This window comes from Lissotriton helveticus, chromosome 2_1, assembly GCF_964261635.1.
Source record: "Lissotriton helveticus chromosome 2_1, aLisHel1.1, whole genome shotgun sequence".
In the NCBI taxonomy this organism is placed as follows: domain Eukaryota; kingdom Metazoa; phylum Chordata; class Amphibia; order Caudata; family Salamandridae; genus Lissotriton; species Lissotriton helveticus.
Window position 1 is genome coordinate 197,087,932 of NC_136059.1, and position 22,593 is coordinate 197,110,524.

At 46.9% G+C, this 22,593-nt stretch overlaps 1 protein-coding gene across 5 annotated transcripts in view; it reads left to right on the forward strand.

Annotated features, from left to right (window-relative positions):
• UBAP2 (ubiquitin associated protein 2) overlaps positions 1 to 22,593 on the forward strand; it is a 1,803,012-nt gene that overhangs the window by 94,664 nt on the left and 1,685,755 nt on the right. For all 5 annotated transcript variants that reach the window (XM_078674719.1, XM_078674718.1, XM_078674717.1 and 2 more), the window contains exon 2: positions 14,612 to 14,745. In XM_078674719.1, coding sequence (XP_078530845.1) covers positions 14,653 to 14,745 — 93 coding nt within the window. In that variant the 5' untranslated portion in view covers positions 14,612 to 14,652. The remainder of the gene's footprint in view (positions 1 to 14,611; positions 14,746 to 22,593) is intronic.

A 22,593-nucleotide genomic window follows, 5' to 3' on the forward strand; every position in this document is an offset into this window, starting at 1 on the left:
GAGTAGAGCGCTGAGTTCTGCGTGCTTCCAGCTCTCCGGGAAGGTGGCGGTGTCGAAGGAGGTGTTGATAATGTCCCGCAGGTGGGGTGCGATGACAGCGTCGGCCTTGTTGAAGACGTGGTGGGGGCAGGGGTCGGTCGGAGATCCGGAGTGGACGGGGTTCATTGTGCGGACGGTGTCTTCGGTGCTGATCGGAGTCCAGGCGAGGAGGGTGGTGGTGGGTGGCGTTGCTGCGGTCGTGGCGTGCGTCGGTTGGATGCTGAAGCTGTTGTGTATGTCCGCGATCTTGTTTGCAGAGGTCTTGTGACGGGGTGATGTCGTTGTTTCCGGCGTTGGGGTTGGAGAGCTCCTGGGTTGGGGTTGGAGAGTCCTGGCACTGGGCGCGGTCCAGGCGCGGACGGGCGCAGACGTGCTTACCTTTGGCGCGCCTTCGGCGCACAATCGGCGCGCCCGCTGCGCGTGCGCACGGTCGCCATTTATGGCGAAGTGCAGGGAGGGAGGAGCAGCTGGGAGGCGGGAGCGGGGAGGGTACAGAAGGAAAGGGGGCGTGTCCACACTCCCGGCGGCGGGAAGCGGGGCGGGTGGGGGCACTGCAGGGGAAACAGCACAGGAGGGGTAAAACAGTACAGAAACACGAGTGAAAACGCAATAAAAGTAATTAGCTATACAAACTACAGTAGAATACAGTTACAAGCAAGCAGAGCAGCAGGGAAATGCGGGAGAGTGACGAGCGCGGGGCGTGGCCAGGCGGCAGGAAGGCTCAGCGAGGCTGAGAGCAGAGGCAGGCGGGGGCACACGCGACAGCTGGTGGCCGTGCGGCGCGGGGGTGTCCTGAGATTAGGCAGGAAGTTGTGGTGATGCTGCAAAAAGGCGCAATCGAGCTCGTACCAGTGGAGGAGGAAGGCACAGGGGTCTATTCCCTGTACTTCCTTATCCCGAAAAAGGACGGATCCCTCAGACCCATTCTGGATCTACGCCCCCTCAACCTGTATATACTGTTGGAACACTTTCACATGCTTACACTGCAGCAGATTCTTCCCCTGCTGAACCAAGGGGACTTCCTAGCAACCGTGGACCTCAAGGATGCTTATTTCCACATACCACTCCACCCATCCCACAGAAAATACCTCAGGTTCACCATTCAAAACAGGCACTGTCAGTTCAAAGTCTTACCCTTCGGAGTTACCACTGCCCCCAGAGTATTTACAAAGTGTCTGGCGACAGTTGCGGCGCACCTCAGGAGGCAGAACATACATGTCTACCCTTACCTAGACGACTGGCTCGTTCAAGCAAAGTCGGAACAACAGTGCGCCGCGGACATGTCCCACACCATTCACCTCCTTCACAGTCTGGGGTTCTCGCTAAACTACCCAAAGTCGCACCTACAACCAGCCCATGTGCGGCAGTATCTGGGTGCAACAATAAATACCCTGACTGCTATGGCTCAGCCAAACCCGGTCAGGATCAACAACATTCAGTCGCTGATCCAAAGGTTCAGACCGCAACACTCCCTACCAGCGAGAGTGTTCATGCAGTTGATAGGCATGATGGCCTCCTGCATCTTCATAGTCCCGCACGCAAGGTTGCACATGCGTCCGCTCCAAGAATGCTTGGCAAATCAGTGGACACAGACTCAGGGACAACTGACAGACCTAGTGTTGGTGACCGGTCGGGCATACAACTCTCTGCATTGGTGGAATCCACACAACCTTTGCAAGGGACGACCGTTCCAAGAGCCTGTGCCACAGATTATACTAACAACGGACGCATCTCTCCAAGGGTGGGGAGCTCATGTGCTCCACTACACGGTGCAGGAACTGTGGTCCACCCAGCAACAGAAGTTGCACATCAACTACCTGGAATTGATGGCAATCTTCATGGCGCTCAAGTCCTTCAAAGTACATCTGTGCAACAAGGTCGTGTTGATCCGGACGGACAACATGACAGCCATGTACTACATCCAAAAACAGGGAGGTACTCACTCGCCACAGCTGTCTCATCTGGCTCAGAGCATGTGGAAGTGGGCCATTCAGAGGAACATTTTCCTCATGGCAGAACACCTCCCGGGCAAGGACAATCAGATGGCAGATCTGCTCAGCAGATACGGCCATCAAATGCACGAGTGGGAGATACATCCATCAGTACTCCACCCGTACTTTCAGCAGTGGGGTCATCCAGAGATAGACCTGTTTGCCACAAAGGAAAACGCAAAATGCCAAAGCTTTGCCGCCAGGTTCCCTCACCCGGAATCGCAAGGGAATGCGATATGGATGAACTGGTCAGGCAGATTTGCGTACGCTTTTCCCCCAGCGCCTTTCATTCCGCTGGTGGCAAGAAAGCTAAAGCAACACTCGATGACGCTCATCCTGTTTGCTCCAATGTGGGCACGCCAACCATGGTACACCACGTTTCTAGAACTTTCCGTGGTACCGCATCAAAGGCTGCATCTCTCCCCAAGCCTCTTGACGCAGAATCATGGCGACATTCAGCATCCAGATCCACAACAGCTCAACCTGGCGATCTGGCTCCTGAGGTCCTAGAGTTTGGCTACCTCAACCTGCCTCCAGAATGCATGGATATCATACGAGAGGCAAGAAAGCCCACTACCAGAGCTTGCTATGCAGCAAAATGGAAGCGGTTTGTCATTTACTGTACAGAACACAATATCAACCCGCTAGATGCATCCATTCCTAACATCAGCTATTTGTTAAATCTATACAAATGCAATCTAGCGTACGCTTCCATTCGGATACACTTATCCGCCATAACGGCTTATCTCCAGAACAGGCAGCATCTTTCTGTTTTCAGGGTGCCTGCCATTAAAGCCTTCCTGGAGGGACTGAAACGAGTCATTCCTCCGAGAACACCACCAGCTCCAGTGTGGAACCTCAATGTGGTCCTCACTCGGCTGATGGGCCCACCTTTTGAGCCACTGCACTCCTGCGAAATTCAGTTCCTGACATGGAAAGTGGCATTTCTCATTGCTATTACATCGCTCAGACATGTTAGTGAGCTGCAAGCGCTCACAGTCCAGGAGCCATTCATACAAATTCATTCAAACAGGGTAGTCCTACGCACTAACCCCAAATTCCTTCCGAAGGTGGTGTCACAGTTTCATATCAACCAAACTATTGACCTGCCCGCATTCTTTCAAAACCCACAAACAGTAGCGGAAAGAATGCTTCATACATTGGACGTTAGGAGGGCGTTGATGTACTACATTGACAGAACACAACACTTTAGGAAAACACAACAACTTTTTGTTGCCTTCTCAGCACAGCACAAAGGCAACCCTATTTCCAAAGCAGGAATAGCCAGATGGATTGTTAAGTGCATTCAAATCTGTTATCAAAAAGCTAAACGTACTTTAACAATACCCCCAAGGGCGCACTCCACACGCAAGTTGGGGGCCTCCATGGCTTTCCTAGGGAACATCCCTTTGGAAGACATTTGTAGAGCAGCCACGTGGTCTACACCGCACACATTTACCAAACATTACTGTGTCGATGTGCATTCCAAACAGCAAGCAGCTGTAGGACAGGCTGTTCTCAAGACACTCTTTCAGACTTCTGCAGCTGGCACGGGCAACCGCCCCTAATGGAGGGACTGCTATATATTCTATGCAATAGATATGAATTTAGCAGCCCACGTGCCTCGAACTGAATATGCTACTTACCAGTTTGCATCTGTTCTTGGCATGTAGGGCTGCTAACATTCATATCACCCGCCCTCCTCCCCGGTGCCCGTAGCGGCTGCAGATACTCTCTTGCATTCAATCATTAGCATGGACATCCTTTACACTATTTCACTCCATCTCTGCCACAATGGCTAAAAACAATCTGGGGATGGAGTCGATGCCCATGCGCACTGTAGTCCAGGGGAGGAGCCACCTATCTCGTGATACTTCGAAGACTCTTCCAGGACAACAATGTGCAATCATCCGGACCCAACACTAGGCGGCGATCTATGCAATAGATATGAATGTTAGCAGCCCTACATGCCAAGAACAGATGCATACTGGTAAGTAGCATATTCATTTTCACCCACAGCACGGCGCCTCTCAAGGGGAGGATATGGCTTAACGGACAGAGATGGTGACATTGTGGTTGAGAAACCAGGTTCTAGACTCGGATTCGGCTCAACATCGTTTGATTCCGGGCAGATCACGTTATCTCCCCGTGCCTACTAGAAATGAATGTGTCCTTGTGTAATGTAATTAACTGGTGCTCATATAAAGCGTGCTAATACATTTGGGTTGAGGTTGCGCTATAAAAATAAAGTCTGCCATGGTATTTTAGGGTTGGTCTCATGTTTTTGTGGTGTAGTCCGACAGGCTCCTTCCATATCCCGTGATTTTTCTGTCACCCCTGCCTCTCTTTTCCCCTGCTCTTCCTTCTGCCGGTGAGAAGTTGTATTTGGCTGCAGTAAGATGTTATGTCAGTGATCTCAATTAGGCTTAGCAAATCGCAGCAAGTCTTGTATGCAGACAGTTTCTAAGGACATCTACAGGCAACAGCATACATGTGTAGTGGCTCCTCGTCATTAGGGGGGCTTCCAGCCTTTGTCGCTTTCTCAGCCTACAACGTTACGCACATCTGCGCTTAGTTTCAGCAAGCATTGCGCTTGTGGCTCAAAAGCTGGGGTGGGCGAAAGCGATACCCTTTGTGACACGAGGGCAACTCCGCGCTGCTGAAGCTACAACTCGAGTACATAACTATCCCCAGTGGCCAGTGCAGCTGGTACAGTCGTACTAGGGTCCTGGCGTGAGGAAGAACTGGGGCCCTGGTGTGAGGAGATATCTGCAGCACAGTTATTTCCTTCTACTAAAGGTGGAGGAGGCTCCATGTTGCACCCGGTAGATTTCCTCCACGCAGCACAGACGTTAAGATGTGGTTGGTAACCACTTTTACAGAAAGGCTTGGGGACGGCGACATATATTGGCTTTGCTAATGCTTATTTTGTACATGTCTTCACTGGATTATATCGTGAATTTTGGCGTATTCTCTGCTGCTTTCTCCAGATGTATATCAGCACACGTTCTTCTAGCTCGTGTCATGAGACCGCATCCGTTTCCACTTACTTGAAAAACAGCTGAAAGCCCCTCTGCTGGCTCCCACAAAAGTTAGAACCCAATTTTCGAATGATCATAATCGCTGAAAATAGTCCCAGCCTGGGATGTCGTTTAACAACATGACCAGGCTCTCTTGCCTTAGCTTTTAGCAAGACACAAATCTCGGAGGCTGTATAAATACACTGTGAATATGCTTTGTAAACCTGTTGTATGTAGAACGACCGTTTAGAAAGTCTGAAGAGATTTTATTTAGGTCCGAACCACACAACTTTTGAAATTATTTTTTGTAAAACGAGTTAATTTGCGTTGGCTTTTAAACAACGATCGATTTTAATATTAAATTAAAGAAATTGCTCAAAATGTCGTTGTAAAGCCAGCTAAGCGTGTGTTCACGCTTTCTACAGGACAAGCTTGTTACTTCCTCTTTGCCTGTCCCGTTGAATTCTCGTAAAAAATGCAGCATTAAAACGTCATAAATGAGCTGATGTCATCAGCATTGTTTTCAGTGCCAGGTAATGTAGCAAACACTAGTCTGGCTAGAGCGAGGAAGCAATCTCAACATCTGCCATGTAGCATCTGCCATAAAGAATCAACAGGTTTGTAATCTGTCTTGTTCTCTTCTTTTTCCAAAAGTTTTTTGCTATATTTTGTAATTCATTGAAACTAATTGAATATATCCACTTTTTTGAGAAAGTAGGTTAAGTATTTAACATTTTTTTTAAAGTGTAGCTGCACCTTAAAGACATCACCTCGAAGTCATAATATTTTAGTAGACATTCTGAAAGTAAGCAGTAAAAAAGTTTGAAAATATATTATTTACCATGAAATGGCAAAAAATGAAAGTGGTAAAGCAGATAGGCCATAAGATATGGCTAATATTTCAGATAAAGACCGCACTGTGTAGTTTGGCAGTTTCCCAAAAGAAAGGTAGGGTTCTTTATATGAGAAGACCATTCCAAAGATCTGGTTGCAGCTCCGGTTATATTTATTCAGTGCCCGAGAGATTTGAATTTCGTGTTTCCATTCAGCTGCAGCTTCTTTATTCTGCAACCCTTTTGTCTGCTGAAGACATTTTAGCCAGGTAAGGTGGACTTCCCTGGCGAAGCACCCTGCATGCCTGTCCGTAGATCTTAAATTTAATTCTGCTTTGGAGTGGAAGCCATTGTAGCTCATTTAGAACCTGTGAGATGGGGTCACATGTTCTCTCGTTGGACAGTGACTTCAAATCTGCCTTTAGCAGAGTAGGAGAGGATTGCCAAAACCCAGCTAACTTGACATTTCCTTCTTTGATTTAGGACTTCAGTATATCACTATTCCTTATAGGATGATTTTTTTGTAATGCGAAGTATCCTGTGAAAGTAACTGCTCAAATCCAAATTAAGTTCTGATTGTATTTTTTTAGTGCATCTCGTCCTCCTTATCCCAACCGTTGCATAATATATGCAGAAAAAGCTAGTAACGTTTGAAAATAATGCATATATGTAGCTCTCTGATTAATTTACCTTTCGAATATTTTGAGCCCGGAATAAATTTAGCGGTTCATAGTCAAATACCTTCCTTTATTGTAATGCTGGAAGCACTAAATATCTCCAGCACGTCTAATTTTGCAAGACATTTTGTTATTGAGATAAAACGTACAAAGACCACAACGAATGCCATGTTGCTTTAAACGCAGCAAAGCTGCAATATTCCTGTACATTATGTTAAACCAAAGCCACCACATCTGATTAAAGCAGTTGCATACTTCAAGTATAAGAATAGGGCAGCCATAGAGTATAGGCATAGCAAGGAAGTACCACTGCATCACTGTTGGAAAGCCACCCATTCCAACAACGTAACGGGAAGAAGAAAGACAAACCAAAAAACATGCACAATACAAGAAGCGTACCATATACTAGGTTAGAGAGAACCATCCGAAGGAGTCCCACAACCCTGAAGAAGTTGAGGGATGGGGTCCGCAGGGGAGAAAGGAGAGGCGACCAGGATTTTCGACTAAGAGGTGAAGCTCAGTCAAAGAGTTGGAGAGCTTTAAGTCTAGGCGGTGTAAAAGGAGTTTGTATTCTAAATGGAAGAGTTATTGTAGAAGAGTCTGCTAAATGCGTGTGAATTTCACTTATGTGTGGGATATTCTGTGAGAAAGCGAGGACGTGTGAACCATTGGGCTGAGGTGTGGGGCAGCAGGTTATTTCGCACTTAATGGCTGCCTGCATAGCGCTAGTTCCCTGGAAGGAGGATGTGCTGCGATCTAGAGAAGAATCCCATACCAAGTTAAATTAACCTTTCAGGACTATATCGCCACCCTACCATAACAGGTGTGTGTTCCCTAAGTAAGGTAATAAGGAATGCGTCTTGTGCCTGGTTGTGAGCATATGCATTCAGGAGTGTGAGGGGCACGAACCTTCACAAAACTGCTGTCTCTGTCCCAGACCACCCACATGTGCTTAGAACACAACAAGACATTGCAGAAAATCACATCCCTGGCTGGTTTAGAAGTTGCAGAGGCCCAGTGACGGATTGGGATAATTGGGATGTGCCATATATGGGGTGCCCTGCTTTAGGTGGTGCGTCTCCTGCAAGAAAATCACATCCGCATCCTGTTGGAGGAGATACCGCCACACTGGTTTTCTTTTTAGTGGGCGAGTTGAGCCCTCACACATTGAGCGAAAGGAATTTAACACCGGTGACTAGTCATGTGGGAGGGTTAGAGGTTAGGGCTGAGTACCCGCTTGAGTAGGCAACCTCCTGGAGGGAGGGAGATTGGGGGAGGGATGGGGAGTTGGGGAGGGAGATGGCGCTGCGAGTGGTGGATGAGCCAGGGGCTGACCTCATGGGGTATGGCAAGTAAGTGGGCTGAAAAAGTGGGGTGGCGAAGAGCACTCGGTCCAAGCTGGTCGGGACAAGCAGTATGATGAGTCAAGGGGATGAGAGAGGATGGGTACCCCCAGAGAGGCATGCAACCTAGATAAAAAAAAGTCAACATTGGGTAAAAACATCAGGCCAACCGGGCTTTAACAATCCAGAAGTGAAGTTGGCCAGCGCGTGGCAAAATCTACTGACCAGGGGAAGTCACTCCCCAAAAGTCTGGATTCACAGGACAGGCTGACAGGGAGTGTAGGTCCACAATGGACAGGGCCAGCAATGCATCACTGGGTCACTTCGACGGCGTCTATGTCCACATGCACGGCTAAGGAGAGGCAGTTTGTGGTGCTGGACGTTGCTCGCCGTGCATCTAGGAGACCGCTAGTTAGTAGTCTGATCTCCAAGTCAGCTGGGGAGGCTGGTTGTCAACAAAGGTCTGCAACAAAGGTCGTAGCAGCCATGGGCGTGTGATGCTGCATGTGACAGGAGGTTGCAGCGCAGCCCTGTGGATGGGTAGGGGAGGGCATGAAAAATCCAGCTGAGGGGGGAGGGTGTGAAGGGTTCCTCTGTATTCGCAGGTGCTGAATAATGTCCTCCTTGGCTTCACAATTTATTTATTTATTATTAGTCTTGTAGAGCGCGAACAGCTACCCGTAAGGGTTTCCCGGCGCTAATTGACATTATAGCATAATAATCCAGAGGGAACTAAAGCGCAACAGACCAGGTCTTAAAGGTAACAGCTTTCCGAAGGAAATTATTGGGCAAAAAGCCAGGTCTTGACGGCTTTGCGGAAGCGAAGATGGCAGTGCTCTACTCGAAGGTCTAAAGGAAGAGAATTCCAGAGTCTAGGTCCTAGTACAGAAAAGGAACGACCGCCCATTCTAGTGAGCCTAAACTTAGGCACACAGAAAAGATGTTGGGAGGAGGAGCGAAGAGAGCGTGCAGGAACATAGGGTTTGACAAGAGACTGGAGATAGGTGGGGGCAGCTTCAATCTTTATCTTATGCATGAAGCATAGTGTCTTGAACTTCACTCGTTTATCAAGGTTGAGCCAGTGGAGTTGTTTTATGCGTTCGGAAATTGGGTCATATTTCCGACATCCACACAGAAGCCGAGCAGCGGCATTCTGGACTAATTGGAGACGGCGCATAACCTCCCTGGTCGCCCCCAGATAGAGCACATTACTGTAGTCCAATCTGGAGGTCACCAGAGCCGTTACAACGGATCTCTGGGTGTCAGAAGGCAGGATCCAAAAGATTTTACGCAGCCACCTAAGAATAGTAAAACAGGTGGCTGCAACCTTATTTACCTGATCCTTCATCGATAGCTCCCTATCGATAATGACCCCGAGATTTCTCGCTCGTTCCGATGGAATGGGTAAATCTCCCATAGTTGATGGCCAGTGTCTCAAACTCCATAGGTCAGGCTTGTTACCAAAGACAAGCACCTCTGTCTTATCGCTGTTGAGCTTAAGAAAGTTACAGCTCATCCAGCGGGAGATGTCATTAAGACCAGATTGCAAAGAGGAAGGTGATGAAGGGTCAGCTTGAGATAGGGAAAACACAATTTGTGAATCATCAGCATACGTGAAAAGTTTAAGACCAGAGTGATAAGCGACATGTGCTAAAGGAACAACATATAAATTAAAAAGAAGAGGACTTAGAATAGAACCCTGGGGCACACCATGAGGAGAAGAATAAGTGTTGGAAGTGGAGGTGTTGGAAAAAATTTGAAAAGTCCGATCGGAAAGAAAAGACGAAAGCCAGTGTAAGGCTTTGTCACAGATACCAAAGGAGGCAAGGCTACTGAGGAGGATACTGTGCAGGACAGTATCGAAGGCTGCACTGAGATCAAGCAATATCAGTGCAGCCGTCTCGCCTCGATCGAGTAGTTGGCGAATATTCTCAGTTACTCCTAAAAGAGTGGATTCAGTGGAGAAGCCTTGACGAAAGCCAGACTGGGAGGGATGAAGGAGATTATTGGTGACAACAAAACGAGATAAATGTAGGTGAAAATGCCGTTCTAAAATTTTAGAAAAAGCCGGTAACAACGAGATTGGACGGAAGTTGGCAGCAACATTAGGGTCCGCATTGGGTTTCTTAAGAAGTGGGGTCACCATTGCATGCTTCCAGCTCTGAGGGACCGTGGCTAAATCAAGAGAAGCATTTAACAAAGTACAAATTGCCTCTAATTGGGGAAGCTCAAATTGACGTAAAACCGAAATGGGTAAGGGATCCATAGGTGAGCCAGACTTAATGTTGTTTAAAATTTCCTGGAGGGTAGCGGGTACAAGATTAGGCCAGGACGTTATTGAAACCTGAGGACAAGGAGTAACAAAGGGTGGAAGTACGCTAATGATGGATTTCTCCTGGGCTGCAATGTCTTTATAAATTTTATCAATTTTAGATGTAAAGTACTGTGCCAGTTCATCACATTTCGTGTTGGAGAGAGGAGGGGGTATAGCAACTGTCTGAGAACCCGCAAGGTCTTTTACCACCTTGAATAGGACGTTGGACTTATTTATGGCTCCTGTGATCAGGTTATTGACATAGGTGGCTCTGGTGAGAGCACAGGCCTTATGGTAAAGTTTTAGTTCAGCTTTATACGCAAGCCCAGCAGGGATAAAATAATCTTTTCTCCAAGTTCTCTCAAGTTTTTTACATTGAGATTTGTGAGCACGGAGGGTTTCATTGAACCATGGAGCAGGGGAATTGTGGACAATATTTTTCTTATTAGAGAGAGGGAGGCAAATATTTATAGCCTCAAAGAGCCAAGAATTTACCGAGTCGGCAAAAGCATTTATGTTGTCTAGACCAAGCGGGTATTTGGGCATAAGATCATACAGTGTTTTATTGAAGGCAGCTATGTCCAGATTTTTCCAAATTCTCTTTTTAAGGTTCATCACAGAAATAGGTGTCGTATGTGTTTTATTGTATGTTATAGTAAATTTCACAAGGTAATGGTCAGACCAGGAGACGGGCAGAGGAGGAAAACATGTTATCTGTGAAGAATTTGAGAAGACGGGGTCCAAGAGATGTCCACCCTTATGGGTAGGGCCCTTGTTGAATAAAATTAGATTCATAGCAGCAAGGTCAGAAATGCAATTGTCAGCGGAGTGATCATTAGGATTGTCTAAATGTAAATTTAAATCACCGATAACCAGAAAGTTACTGGAAGAAATAAGCACAGAAGATAAATAGTCCAAAAACTGGGTATACCAAGAATTTACCGTGCCCGGAGGGCAATATAGTAAAAGCCCTGTAAGAGTAAACTTGGGATTTAAAGTAAGCTTAAAAGACAAAGCATCACATCCGTTAAAGGTGATAGGGTCCGAGTGACACTGATATTTTTTATTAAAAATAATCGCCACACCGCCCCCCGTCCTTTTAGGACGGTCATTTCGAACAATGGCGTAGTCAGTGGGCAGCGCTTCGGCGATGTCAGGGCCGGAGCTCTCATGAAGCCAAGATTCAGTGATGAATAATACGTCAGGCGCTTCATCTTGAAGCAGGTCGAAAATGTTACGCTTATGTTTTGGCAAAGAGCGACAATTATGACTAATAAATGAAAATCCAGAAGGAGTAGTCACTAATTGACGTTGACTATTGCACAATAAAGGAATATTTAGCAGAAATGGACATTCGGGGCAGTGCTGAGGAAAACAATCAAGCATATCAAGTGAATGCATTTCATGCGTATTAGGTCTTAAGTCAAGTAATTGTCTGCTAGAATACGAATAAGACACCTTGGAAAAAGAGCCAGGGGTTTTGGCCCCGGGGCCCGGTTGGGCGCGGACGGGCGCAGACGGGCACGCCTTTGGCGCGCCTTCGGCGCGCCCGCTGCGCCCGCCCGCTGCGCGGACGGGAAATGACACACATATATACGGGAGGAGGGTGGGAGGGTCTGAGAGCCTAGACCGCGATCCCTGCACCTCCCTAAGATGGCGGCTGACCCCCGGCTGGATCCGCGACAGCGGGAAATCAGCTGTGCGGTCTGTGGTGGGTAGCGGAAAGCAACGTGCAAATGTGCAAATTAAGCAAAGTTTAAAAATCGGAATTAAAATACATCAGTAGCACAGAGTAAAATTACACAAACAAATTTCCCGGCTTTTCGCCTCAGGAAAACACGCTAGGTATCAATCACCGAGCCGTGCAAAATGAGCAATTTAAATACCCCGGGAGGGCGGGAGGGTCTGAGAGCCTAGACCGCGATCCCTGCACCTCCCTAAGATGGCGGCTGACCCCCGGCTGGATCCGCGACAGCGAGAAATCAGCTGTGCGGTCTGTGGTGGGTAGCGGAAAGCAACGTGCAAATGTGCAAATTAAGCAAAGTTTAAAAATCGGAATTAAAATACATCAGTAGCACAGAGTAAAATTACACAAACAAATTTCCCGTCTTTTCGCCTCAGGAAAACACGCTAGGTATCAATCTAGACTAGGGGGGGAGGGGGTGTCTCTGCTTTGCTTTGTTTAGAGGCATTTCAGGAGGCCACTGTAGACCACAAAGGCGGCTGGATTGGCTGGTCTGATGGGAACGGCTACCAAGTCGTTCCCCTCCAAGGCTAACTGGATGTTCATTGGGCTTCCTTCAGTGACCCCAGGACTCTACGATTGCCCTCCCACTCAAAGATTATAGTAAAAGTATGGCCTCATTGGTAGCGGATATTGAATTTCTGAAGTTTAATGACTAAGAGCAATTTCTTGTGGTAAAGACTGCCCTTTTACAGTGAAACCTGCAGGAACGCTTCCTTTTCAACATAGAAATGTGCTCTAGTGAGTCTATCAGGAGGGGAATTGGGGCACCCCAGCGTTCTTGCCGCCCTAATGCTACTGTCCAATGGCGCCTGGGTCTCCACGACTAGCGTGTCGCAGATCCACTATGAAGAACATGATATCAGGGTCCTCCATTCCCTTTGGATTGCCACTGATGTGAATATTATTCCTCCGACTGCGATTTTCGATGTCTTTGTGTTTCAGTTGGAGGTCAATGTGTTGGTCTTCCAAGGTTCCCATCCTGTGTCAGGGGGCCTCCAGCTCTTCCGTTCCGTCCCATATCACTGGCTCTTTCGCCAAGAACATCGATGTCCGTTTTCAGTGAGCCGATATCTACTCTGTTTGTTGAGGAAGTTATTCAAGTAGGCTTGGGTGAAGGGGAGCTGTAGAGGCGGTCACTGAAGGTGCATGCACCATTTCAGTGGAGAAATCCATAGTTGGTGAGTTCGCATTTTGTCACAAGGAGGTGACAGATGTCTTTAGCCGCAGCTCCAGATGTAGCTCTGGTTGATCTGCCTCGGGGCATGACCGGGTGCCCGCCGCAGGTCAGGAGGAGGGTCTCTCATACAGCCTTCCAGAGGCTCAAGCTGCAGCGCTCCCAGACAGTGGCATTGGGGGGGGTGGGGGGAGGGTCTGCAAGTAGAAGTCAAAAGTTGGTACAGCAGAGCCCGAAGATCAGCAGAACTCGAAAGCCCGAGGCCCAAATGATTCAGCAGGACCCCGGTAGCCCAAGGCCTGCTGGTTCTGAGCGTCTGGTGATCTCCCCACCCCCTTCTGTGACACAGTCTGGAGCAGGCAAAGTGGAGGCTGCATCACCAACCACGCCAGAATAGGACCTCCACTTTCTGTTGCAGGGCTGTCCGAGACCAAGCCAGTTGGCAGCCCACTGGATCAGTAGCCGCGAAGTAAGTCAGACACCAGAGGAGGATGCAGGAAGAGGGTGCCGACCTGCCAAGGCCCATTCCACTGATTTCCAGGGCTGATCTGCCTCAAGGCTCTGTGGGCCCAGGCCGCTGGGTTCTTGAGGCCCAGGCAAGATGGCGAAGGCGCGGTGTCTGCCTGCGGCGCAAGGCAGAGGCACAGCTTTCTGACCTAAGAAGGGTCGCCACAGACTAGTAGGTCTGCCGAGGACACAAGGCCTCAGGTCTCTATTCTACTGTCAGAAGGGGCATAATTGCAGCCCGATGCGGTAGATGGCAGCAGGAAAGGCCTTGGGATCCAGAGCTCCGAGGAGGTGCGACCTACGTCATCTTGAGTTAGGCCACGCCCTCAGAATGCCTAATTTTGGCACGATGGCCTACTTTGTATACTTTTGCTTTTTATGTAATTAGCTGATTGCTTAGTTTGCATGTAATGTTTAGTCACGCTCTGGGTTTCAGTTATGTAGATTCCTGTCCTTTTGATTATTTTTTTTTTGGATTAGGTGATTAAAACGTGGTCTAGCTTTGTAAAGCAGGTGATTGCTGTACAGGGTGAGGTAGAAGTAGGCTTTTTATTGATATATTTGGTTTTGAGTGAAGTGGACATCGGAATTGTAGGGGTGCATCATAAGAGTTACTTATGTAAGTCCTGAGAAATAATCTGCTTTGTGATTGAAACTTGCTTTTAAAGTCTTGACATTTTCTTTTACGACGTGCTGGGTATTAAAGTGCAGGTCATTGTTCGGGGGGTGATGACAAACTAGAGTCTTGCGATATGGTCATAATCTCTAATGCTTCCTAGTAACTTTTTAAGTCCAAACATGCTGCCCACAGGATTCTTCTGCCAGCATTCAATACTCTTATGATTTTTAAATTGACATTGTTTTGTTAATAAATCTTAACTATTGGGCGTGAAGACAAGCTGTTCTATTATTTTGTTTTAATAACTTTAATATGTGTGATTTTAATTAGATTTTTTTTCTCTCCAGATTTTCTATTTTGTACATACATTGTTTTGTATATACTGTATATGATGACTTCGGTGGGCAATGAACGTTCCCGGGGCACTCGGGAGAAGACACAAATTTCACCTCCACAGGCACAACCACAGAAACAAGTACAGGTAGCTATTATCCAGGTTTGATCTTAAATGTAAATATTTAATTAAATGTATGAAAAAGTAGCTCAAATTTCTCCCATAGGTGCATACTTTGAAAGCTGTGCTTGATTTTAACTTGATCAAAGACATCTGATTAAATTCAGTATGCTGTATAACACTGTAGTGTCTTTTATTTTGAATGTTTTTTTTTTTGGGTACTCATTTGCACTTGCTATTTACTTCTACATAAATCATCGCTTTTTACTTATTTGGTATGTTTATACAAAGTTCTAGATAAGAAATGAAACCTTAATAAAAAAGTGCTTGTAGTTTATTCATGGTATACAATTAAAATGGCCAATGCTTGTTTTACACAAGGCAACATCTAGAAGTAATATTTTGATGAACATAGAATTCAGAATATCCAGTAACTATTAATTACAGGACACCAAGACTTTATCAAAACTGGCCTAATTGACTGGGTGGAATACCAGTTTTGTACTTTTTGGCAGAATCGATTTTTGACTAGTTGTATACCCAGAGCAAAATACTTTAGTGTAAAGCGCAGACATAAAAATCTGGGTAATTTTTATAATTCGTTCCAGAAGACATATCGTTTGAATAATTTTACAAACATTGTAGATCCAGTTCCTCGAACCATACCCACCCTCTTCTCGAGCAATAGATTTACATGGTGGTTATAGTTAATATTTGCCCGAATTTCTTAATTCCATCTCCTCATTGAATAAGCTCTGCACAATCTCTTTTGATAAAATACCTGACAGGATAAATTTGTTAATGTAACTGGATTCACATGGCCCTAGTACTCCACTTGTTAAAGGTTATACTACAGTATACTGTGTTGAATATGTTATTGGAAGTGTAAGGACAGAATACATTCTAGTAGAATGGCATGAAGAAATCAACAGCGAGTGTGGCGGAATGTTGGTGTGGTGGGGCCCCTTTGCTTTTTGTGAGTTAGGTGGGCTCTCAGTTTGAGCGTGAAAGAGTTAATCAACTGTTATCTTGCCAACCATGAAACTTTTCTCAATCTGGAGTTGGTGCCAATGATAGTCACCCGCTGGGCATTCTTTTGGTGGATTTGTTTACCACACTGGAGAATGTTTATTGTCCATTCCATTTCCTTTGTTTCTGCTGCAATGAGCTATGAAAACAGCCTTTCACATAAGGTGGGGAATCCTGCCCATTCCCTTCACCCATGTTTTTCAGAAAAAACAATCTTAGGCCAGGCTCAGATATTCAATGCTCCAAAACTGGATGAGTTTGTGTGTGGTGTTTAGAGCTTCTGTTTTCTAAGCAGAAGAGGACCATCAGCCGTATCAAACTAAGGGGGCAAAGTGCTTGACCTGCTCTTTCCAAGCCTTTACATCGGTTTGTGAGACTGAGCAGGGAAGTTTGTATTCGTTCATTCTGCGCTCTCAGATAGTGTCCATCTTATTCTCTTCTTGCCCTTACCGCTCCCAAATCCATTTACTTTGGTCTTTGGCCCTGTTTTGTTGCCAGGTGTACCAAAGTCTGTTAGCTCATGGCATGATGGTTTTCTCTCTCTGGCCCGTAACCGGTTTGCTCTAAGCTTGTTAAAGACTACCTTTTAGGCATATTCGCTTTTCATGTTTCATTGACTTGATTGCTTCCTTTCTCTGTCTTTATCTATCGCTCTCTCTTAGCGTAATACAGTGGGAGTGCACTTGTTCGTGACTTTGTTTTCACCCATCATTCAATGCCCAGCTGATCTGAGACTTCTTACTTTGGTGATGAGTTATTTCATCACCGCCCCTTTCGATAGCAGAGTGAGCAAACTGCCGGCCCTTTGGCTTATCCTCTATTAAACGCTTTGTTTTTTCTTCTTCCAGAAAAGTTGGTGATTTGGACGAGAGCCTCTTTTCTGACTAAAGCTTGCAAATCCATCACTCTGCTGGAGTTCTTCCATCCTTTACAACCATCCATGGAGGTGGATCAGTTACATCCTTTTAATCAAGGGATCACTGTGCATGATCAGCTGTTCTCAATTAATTAAATTGTCCCAAAAAAGCCATTTAGACTCCTAGTAAGGTGGAGATTCTTGCTTGGTTTTATCCAGTGGAGGTTTGTTTTGGACATTTGTCTTATATGCTGATGGCGGAAAAGTAGCAGTCAGACACCTCTCTAGCTCTGGCTTGTTCACTATTTCAGTTCAAGCCTTTTTGGTTGTTAACTTCTGAACCAGCATTAAGAGGTTGCAAATCCGGATCACCTGATGATCCATGTCCACCATAATCAGGTGGCCTACTGCAAAACTATTAACCTCAAACTCAGTCTTCCCCTAAATATTTCCCTCAATTCGTCTACATTGCCCAATTTTTGGAAATGGGTATAACTCATACCACTGTTAAAGAAACATTCAGCAGATATGTCTAAAATTATCCAATACCCACCTAGCTTACTTTACTGGCTTTCTCTAATTTTCTCCAAGATTCTGGAGAAGTGGGTTAACAAGCAACTCTCTGGATATCTTGAACATCAGTTCTCCAGTATTGGGGTATCTTTCATAGATTCACATGCTTGATTCATTCCCCGTCGTCGGAGTGGGAGTCCCACGGTACATAACAATAGCAATACATATGCTCCGGCTGTTCTCTGAAGACCCCCCACAAGAAGTGCATTTATTGCTTGTATCCGGACCAGGTGAGACTGCAAAATCTGCAGAACTTTCCCTCAAAAAACTCTGAGGGACAGAGAGGGACGTCTACTTCTGTGGCTACAGAAGATTAAGGATCAAGACCACCCTTTATCTGACGTTGGGAGTGTTTCCCATGTCGGGACTGCTGCCTCAAGGAAGAGGACTAGCGACACAGGTTTGACTTATCCTGGGGCTTAGGTGTTAAAAAAAACAGCACACCTCTAAGAGTGTGGAGTTGCCTTCCACTTCCAAAAAGGCTACTCTACCCTCTACACCCCAGAGAAAGACTGTGAAATCTCAGGTTTCTAAACCTGTTTGACAGAGATTTACCTCTAAAACCAGGTCCCTCGTCGACGAGCTTGACAGCGACATCTTCATTGACGATGCCTGCCGTCGCCGCGACAGCGTCTACTGCAACCTTCTCATCTACAAAATCTCAAATGATAACTGTCTGCTTCCTCGCCGTCGACGCTGGTATCTGTCTCCGTGAGCCTAACCACGTCAGTCACTGCCGTCTCGTTGACGAAGAGTTTAAAGTCTACCGTCGACGGAGGATAAGAAGACAGTGTCGATGATTGTCTCGTCGACTGCGATTGCATAGTCGACGATTGCCTCGTCTACGCCCGCGCAGATCTTCCTTGGAGGTCAAGAAGAGGACTACTAACCTGATACTGCTCCTCCAGCTCCAGAGTCAAACCCTCACACCACGGATGACCGGGAAGGAGAATTGGATGACCGGTCACTCCTTACAGAATGGGATGACTATCAAATACAAACGCCGTCTCCTTCGACTCCGGCTCCTGTTGACTCGCCTCCAGTTGACATCCGATGTTTTCATGTTCTGATTGAAAGAGCAGCACAACGGTTCCTTCTTCCCTTGGAAACAAAGAAGGATGATTGTTTCCTTTATGATTTTAAAGACCAGCCAAGGAAGCAAGTGCGAACTATCCCTATTTACTTTATTTGGCAGGAAGGAGTGAAAGGCATGTAGACTCCAACCTCCATTCCGCCGGTCCTGCCTCGCCTTGAAAAGAAATACAAGGCAGCGGATAATTCACCAGTACGTCGGATAGGTCAGCCTAAGCCAGCCCAAGCAGCTCCGCGCAGAGCACGGAATACCTCCTCTTTATTGTCAGCTCCCCCGGATAGGGATGGGAGATGTCTAGACACCATTGGAAAAAAGGTTTCGACCATGGTGGCCACTACTGTCCGTGCAACTAGCTCACTGGCCATCTTAGGCCGCTATGATAGGCAGATGTGGTCCGACATCTCCCCCTCCATCGACCTGTTGCCTGAGCCCTCCAAGGCAGAAGCGCTCAAGATCCTCCAGGAGGGAGAACGAATCTCGGCTGAGATGATCGATTCTGTTGTGTATGTTTCGTCTACAGGTTTTCGGCAACTGGCAGGTGCTGCTGTCCTGCGGCAACAGGGCTGGTTGAGGTCCACATCTTTTCGTCAGGAAGTTCAGACAAAGATAATCGATATGCCTTTTGACAGCGAGTCTTTTTGGCCAGCATATTGACGATGCCCTACAGGCCATTAAAAAAGATACCGAGACAGCAAGATCTCGCGGTACTTTTCAGTTTCGAAGATCCGCCTTTTCTTGGCGCTAGAGGCCGTGTATCCTTCTCCCACCGAGGAGGCTATAATTAGTCGAGGCAATACCAGTCCTATCAGGGTAATCACCACTTCTCTTCGCAACAACAACAATCCTTCAGGTAGCAACCAACTACGTCTTATGCACAAAACAAAAATAATTCATCTTACTGGGGATGGAATATGTCTAAAAAGCAGTGATAACTGCCATCTGCTCTACCGCTCAATCCTACAAAAGTTGGGGGAAGGATCTCCCGTTTTTACTCAACCTGGTCTGCTATAACAGACAAATGGGTCTTGGACATTGTGGCCAGAGGCCACGTTCTGGAGCTTACCAAGCTTCCTCCGAATTCTCCTCCCAAAGGCACAACTCCAGCTCATCTCGGAGCTTTTCTCCCAGATAAATTTGATGTTAAAGAGAGCGATCGAAGTGGTTCCAGAGTTACAGAGGCACCGGTTTCTACTCAAGATTTTTTCCTAATCAAAAAGAAATCTGGAGAATGGCGCCCCATCTTGGATCTTCGTTCCCTAAACAAATATCTCAAAAAAATCCTTTTGGATGTTGACTCTACAAGAAGTCCTTCAACTCCTCTCTGCGGGGGATCACATGGCCACCCTCGACGTACAATGCGCTAACTTTCATGTCCCGATTTTACCCAGATGCAAAGTTCTTGAGGTTCAGAGTAGCTGGCAGGGACTTCCAGTTTAAAGTCTAAAGTACCTTCTGATTTCCATCTCAATGAACCAGTGATTTTAAAGACTATATTTCCTGATCCTCAATCCCCTACGGAAAGGGCTTTACATACCCTTTGTCAAAAGATGTCTAAAATTTTATTTGCAAAGGACAGCCTCAATACGAAAATTTGATCAGCTTTTCATTGCATACGGAAAGTTGCTCAAAGGGCACCCAACAACCAAACCGACCATAGCAGGTTGGATTTCTGCTGCAATCTTTGTCATCCGCAAGTGGGTAGACCGCTGCTAGCTATTCCGAGAGCACATTCAACTAGAGCAATCTCTTCTTCTACTGTTCTCTTTGCTAGTGTGCCTCTTCATCAAATCTGCAGAGCTGCAACATGGTCCAGCAGGCACACCTGCACTACTGTCTGGAAGCTGCCAGCAATGCAGACATGTCTGTGGGACAAGTGGTTCTCTGTAATCTTTTTAAATAAGGTGAGCCTCTGTTTGTCCCTCCTCCTCCTTGATGCATTCTTATACACATCTCGTTTATGAATATTTATTTATATGTTAATACAGATATACATATGCGTACTTTATCTGGTTTTGGTTTGTTTAATATGTATATGTAGAAATATATATATATTTCTCCAGTATTAGGGGTGTCTTTCATAGATTCACATGCTTGAATATCCCCCGTCGTCGAAGTGGGAGTCCCACGGTACATAAAATAGCAGTCATATATGCATGTATACATGAAAAATATAACTAATAAAAATATACATACATATAGTGCAGTAAATTGTCAATTCTAAAAGTACCATAGAACATAATAGGCCCATTGAAAAGCCTAAGGGAGAACTCACTTTAGTAGCATATCAGAGTCATTATGTGTTGGATCACATTCCAGCCAATCAGGCTGTAGCCTCCTCTAGAACCTTCTCCTCAGAAGCCCAAGTCCTCAGATTTTCTACCGCACGTCGTGTGAAGGGAGTCTCCCTGAGCTCTGCTCAGTTTTCTTCAACTTTACCTGTTTTTTCTTCAAGAAAATGTCTTCAAACAAGAAATCTCTGTTTAAAGCCTGCCCTTCATGTGGTAAACTGCGCCTTTTCCACGAGGATCCACACAGTAAATGCATTTACTGTCTCTACCCAGACCATGAGGTGAAAAACTGTAAGTACTGTCGCACTTTCCCTCCTAAGACTCTGAGAGATAGAGAGGCCCGTCTCCTTCTGTGGCTACAGAAGTTGAAGACTTCGGAGTCTGTGGTTTCTGATGTGGAGAGCCTGTCATCTTTTGCTTCAAAGTCCTCTCAGAAGCGTGGGTCTGAGACCGAGGTTCCTTCTCCTTTTCTCAAGAAGAGTAGACTGTTGGAGTCCTCTAGGATTGTCTCCCCACAGGATTCGCTTCAGGGCACGTCTACGGGACCTGGTTCTCTGACGTCTGCGCCCAAAGCCTTACCTACCAGTAAGAAATCTGGTTTTGGCTCGTCGACGGGCTCGTCGACGCGCCCGTCGACGTCTTCAGCGTCGACGAAATCCATTTCTACCACCTCCACGTCGACGACGACATGTTCCATGTCCACCGGCGCTACGTCGACGACGACCACCTCGTCGACGGCGACCTCGAAGGTGAGACCCATCTCTTCAGTGGTGAAGATCTCGTCGACGACCGTCAAGGATAGACCGTCGACGACGAAGCCGTCGACGCATACACCGTCGACGAAGACCAAGCCTCCACTCAGCGCCCCGTCGACGACGAAGCCGTCGACGCATCCATCGTCGGCGCATCCATCGTCGACGAAGACCAAGCCTCCACCCAGCACCCCGTCGACGGGCCCGTCGACGGTGCCCCCGTCGACGACGTCTCTGTCGACCAGCATTACTTCGTCGACGGCCTCGTCGACGACTCTCATACCGTCGACGCCTTCGTCGTCGACGGCCAAAGCTCCACTCTCGTCGACGAACAAAGCCCCGCTCCCGTCGACGGGTCCGTCGACGGACAAGGAATCCTCGTCGACGAAGAAAATCCCGTCCAAGTCGCCTCAGGGTGTTGCTGACGGTGCCGCATTTACGCCGATGGGCTCGTTGGCGTCGCACCAACCTCTACCAAAAACGGCTTCCATCTACACAGTGGTTACTGCTTCTTCTTTGCGGACCATACCACTCATCCAACTGAGTCCTGTGAGGAGTGGTGCTCGTCTTCCAGACAAATTATTCCAGTCTGGTGAGGAAGAATCCGGAAACGATTCGGAAGTGGAAGGATTATTTAAACAGGCAACAAGTCCTTCGGATTTGAACATTAAGTGCCAGGAATATAGTGACGAGGGTGATGTGGTGGACAATGTCGAAGATGGGACTGACTTGTTTCCTGTTGATACGTCCGAACCGGTGCCTTCAGAGCCTGTTACCCAGATACCTCTGTCCTTGGTGATGAACCTTCAGCACATGCTGGATGATTATAACCGCAGGTTTCCTTCTTCTACTCCTGCTTCTCCAGCACCACTGCCTCCTCCGCAGCCTCAACCGCAACTTCCTCAGGCACCTACACCAGTTTCACCGGCTTCACCGGATGGTGCTCGCCCTGACACTGGCGACGAGGATCCGGATCCTCACAACACAGATGATGACGACAATGACGCCGACATGGCTGAGTGGGACGATTATAGGGCTCAAACACCTTCCACTCCGCCCACCTCGCCTCTACATTCGCCCCCAGTGGACATGGCACATTTCCACAATTTGATGATCCGGGCTACAAAACGGTTTCATCTCAAAGTCGAACAACAACAGCATGAAAGTGATTGCTTTCTATATGACTTTAAAGACATCTCACAAAGGCAATCCCACACTATACCAATCGTGGAATATATTTGGAAGGAAGGCCTTAAATTGATGGAACGTCCCAATTCTGTTCCT